The sequence below is a fragment of the Anastrepha obliqua genome, chromosome 2 (assembly GCF_027943255.1).
Source record: "Anastrepha obliqua isolate idAnaObli1 chromosome 2, idAnaObli1_1.0, whole genome shotgun sequence".
Taxonomy (NCBI): domain Eukaryota; kingdom Metazoa; phylum Arthropoda; class Insecta; order Diptera; family Tephritidae; genus Anastrepha; species Anastrepha obliqua.
Genome location: NC_072893.1, coordinates 106,569,878 through 106,572,791, shown reverse-complemented (window position 1 = coordinate 106,572,791; position 2,914 = coordinate 106,569,878). Strand labels below are relative to the sequence as shown.

The 2,914-nt window shown below is 33.1% G+C and overlaps 1 protein-coding gene across 1 annotated transcript; it reads right to left on the bottom strand.

Annotated features, from left to right (window-relative positions):
• Nucleotides 1–632: 632 nt before the first annotated feature.
• Nucleotides 633–929, bottom strand: LOC129238314 (probable fatty acid-binding protein). Its single transcript, XM_054873354.1, has one exon. The coding sequence runs from the start codon at nucleotides 927–929 to the stop codon at nucleotides 633–635; it is 297 nt and encodes a 98-aa protein (XP_054729329.1).
• Nucleotides 930–2,914: the final 1,985 nt, after the last annotated feature.

The following is a 2,914-nucleotide window of genomic DNA, read 5'->3' as shown; positions in this document are numbered from 1 at the left end:
CGTACAAACGAACATCATTTCATTTTTATATATATAGATAGATAAATATTGGAAAAAAAAATTTAATTTAAATTTTTTTTTTTTTTCAACGCCATTGTGCATTTTATTAAAGTTAATATAAATTCTACACTTTTTTTATTTTCATTAAGGTGCACGAATATTCAATTTTATGTTTATTTAACTGAATGCAAAAAGTCACATTTGTTCTTATACCGGTTTTGTGCGTAAATATTTGTCAATGATAAAAATTTTAAATTAAATGTCAATATATTTAAATGCATTAGCGAAAAATCTCTATTCAACAATATTTATCATAGCATGTGTGAACAATTTGGTGCGCGTCGTTAATAATATTGAGAATTATTTCACTTTAACTAGTCGCCTAATCACATAAAAAATAGTTAATTGTTACCTAATAACAACTTCATACTTTTAATTACATTATTTTATGCATTAATCAGCAAATAATCAGTCATAAACAAAATTGGGATATTCACAATCCAAAATATATATATATAATATGTATATGTAGTTATATAAAGTACAATGTATGCTGTATGATAGTTAGTTTTTCAATCATTAGTTTATCGCAAGAAGTGGCATTTTTTATTTTAAATTACTTTAGCTTTTTGTTACTGTTGTTTTGAACTTCGCATGTAGCACACTGCGAATAATATAATGGTCGATGGTTTGTCACCCTTCTGTTCTTGCACCAATTTGTTGCCATTCAGAGTGAAGACGCTCTTCACTTTGCGACCATCAAGTGTCTCTTCATCGAACTCCTCGCCCAGCTTGAAGTTGACCGTAGTTGTCTTGAAGGTTGAGGTAGTCGTGAAAGAGTAATTATCACCATCCTTCTTCAGTTCAACGGTGGGGCTGACACTGTTACCCATTTTGCGTAGAACCATACCGACACCCAATTCCTTCATGTATTCGTCGAAGTTCTCACTTTTTTCTAATTTCAGAGTGAGCAGTGCGTTCAAAAATGCAAATATGGCAGCACTGCAAATGCAACGCGTTCTTAAACGTCATTTTTGTACAATATCAAAAGTCGTGCATTATTTGCAGCAAAAATTTTCACACTGCCAATAAATTCGCTAGTACAATGTCTGATGAAAAGTGGGTATTTAATTATTTATTTTAGCTTTTAATACAAAAATTGATGAAAAATACGATATTTAAACTTTATTTTATTATACTTTTCTTGGTTTTAGTGATTACTTTAGTACATCGGAGATAAAATTACTGCTCAGAGTCCGACTGAGCATAGAGAACGAGTTCACGTCGGGAAGGAGGAAAAAGAGCGTGCTCTGGGATAAGGTCGTAGATGAGTTAATAAAGATTTAAAAATAGATAGAAACATCGCCCAGCGAAAACGACCAGTCCTTGCAGTTAACCAAACTGGAGTTTGAAGCTTCATACTTCATAAAACATTTGATTAAAAATACTGATGCAACTGGATATCAAAAACTTACCTCAAAAGTGGACCAATTCATTCGAAATTGAGAATAAAATATATCCTCGGGAAACGATTTTATTGTTTCAAAAAAAGACTTATTTTTGGGTATTTTCCGTTTTGATATTAAACTTTTGACAAGATATGTCCTTCTTTTAAGTTTTACACGGTTTTTTTTTTTTAATTTAATAAAAGACTATCGGTTTTTTCCTCACATACGTCGTCCATGACCAAACTTAGTAACAATTCCATTTTACTGCACAGCGCGTTCATAAATGCAACAAATCTATTTGCAATTTTTCAACAAATCTATCAGTTGCATGCATTGTCACATTGACAGTGCTGCCAGCGCTGCAAGTACTGCGCATTATAATGCGTTTCTGAACATAGCCTTGTATTTCTTTCCTTCCCAGACAGCCATTTTTACTAATGATTTATTTAGCATTTAGGATCGTCCGCAGGATCGCCATGAAAAGTACTTTACTATCGGGGAAGAGCTTTACAGTAAACCTGCCGTGGCGGCCGTGACAGGACAAAAAAAAAAAGGAAAAAGAATTTTATCATTGAAATTAAAGTGTTTATTTGACAACAATGGCATTGACATTGAAATGGTTTACATAATTTAAGTTTGAGTTCATTTACCTATTAAAAATATATTATATTTAAAGAATTCGAAAGAAATTTGAAAGTGAAGTGAAGGTACTCTACACAAGCAAGTTGTGTTGCCATTAGTTTATTATTTTCATTTAGCAATCCAATGACCGAACTCAGAGTTGAGTTCACTTTCAATTGCATCTGAATGCTTAGATATGAAGCCCTTATGGGTACTTGCTCAAAGAGACTTTGCGGAACTGCTAGGCTGGTGAGCTGGCTAGGCAGAGAGCCGCAAGGTTTTTTCCCTATAAGAGAGGACTGTTGTTCCTTCTGAGATGTAGGCTACACGTTAACTCACTGAAAGCGGAGCAAGAGAACAAGTCGTGAACACTGTAATGAGGCTTAATATCTCCTTTAAAATGCCGCTTAGTACAACCAGTTACAATGCATGCATCGTGAAATATAACTTACTAAGGACATCCAGCGGAAAACATTCTTTACTTCCTAATCTACGTCCTAATATTTCACGTCAAGCACGAATGAGAATGAAGTCTGATTCAGCCATATTTACCAAAACAGACAAAGTTAGTTTTAGCACTTTTTACGTCATTGCCTAGTAGCTATAGGAAATTCCGAACGACACGCGCCTGCTATTGAACTGTTAAATGTTTTTAAAACATTGTTTTTCTGCAATCTATTTATTTGCATTGTAGTTTGTAGTTTATTTTAGGAATTTGCCATAAATAAAGTCTGAAATAAACATTGAAGTGTTTGTTCAATATTTTACTAAGTAAAATTATGGTATATAAGGCTTGCCAAAATGAAAGTGAGTATCAATTTGCAAACGTTCAACTTCTTGGAAAG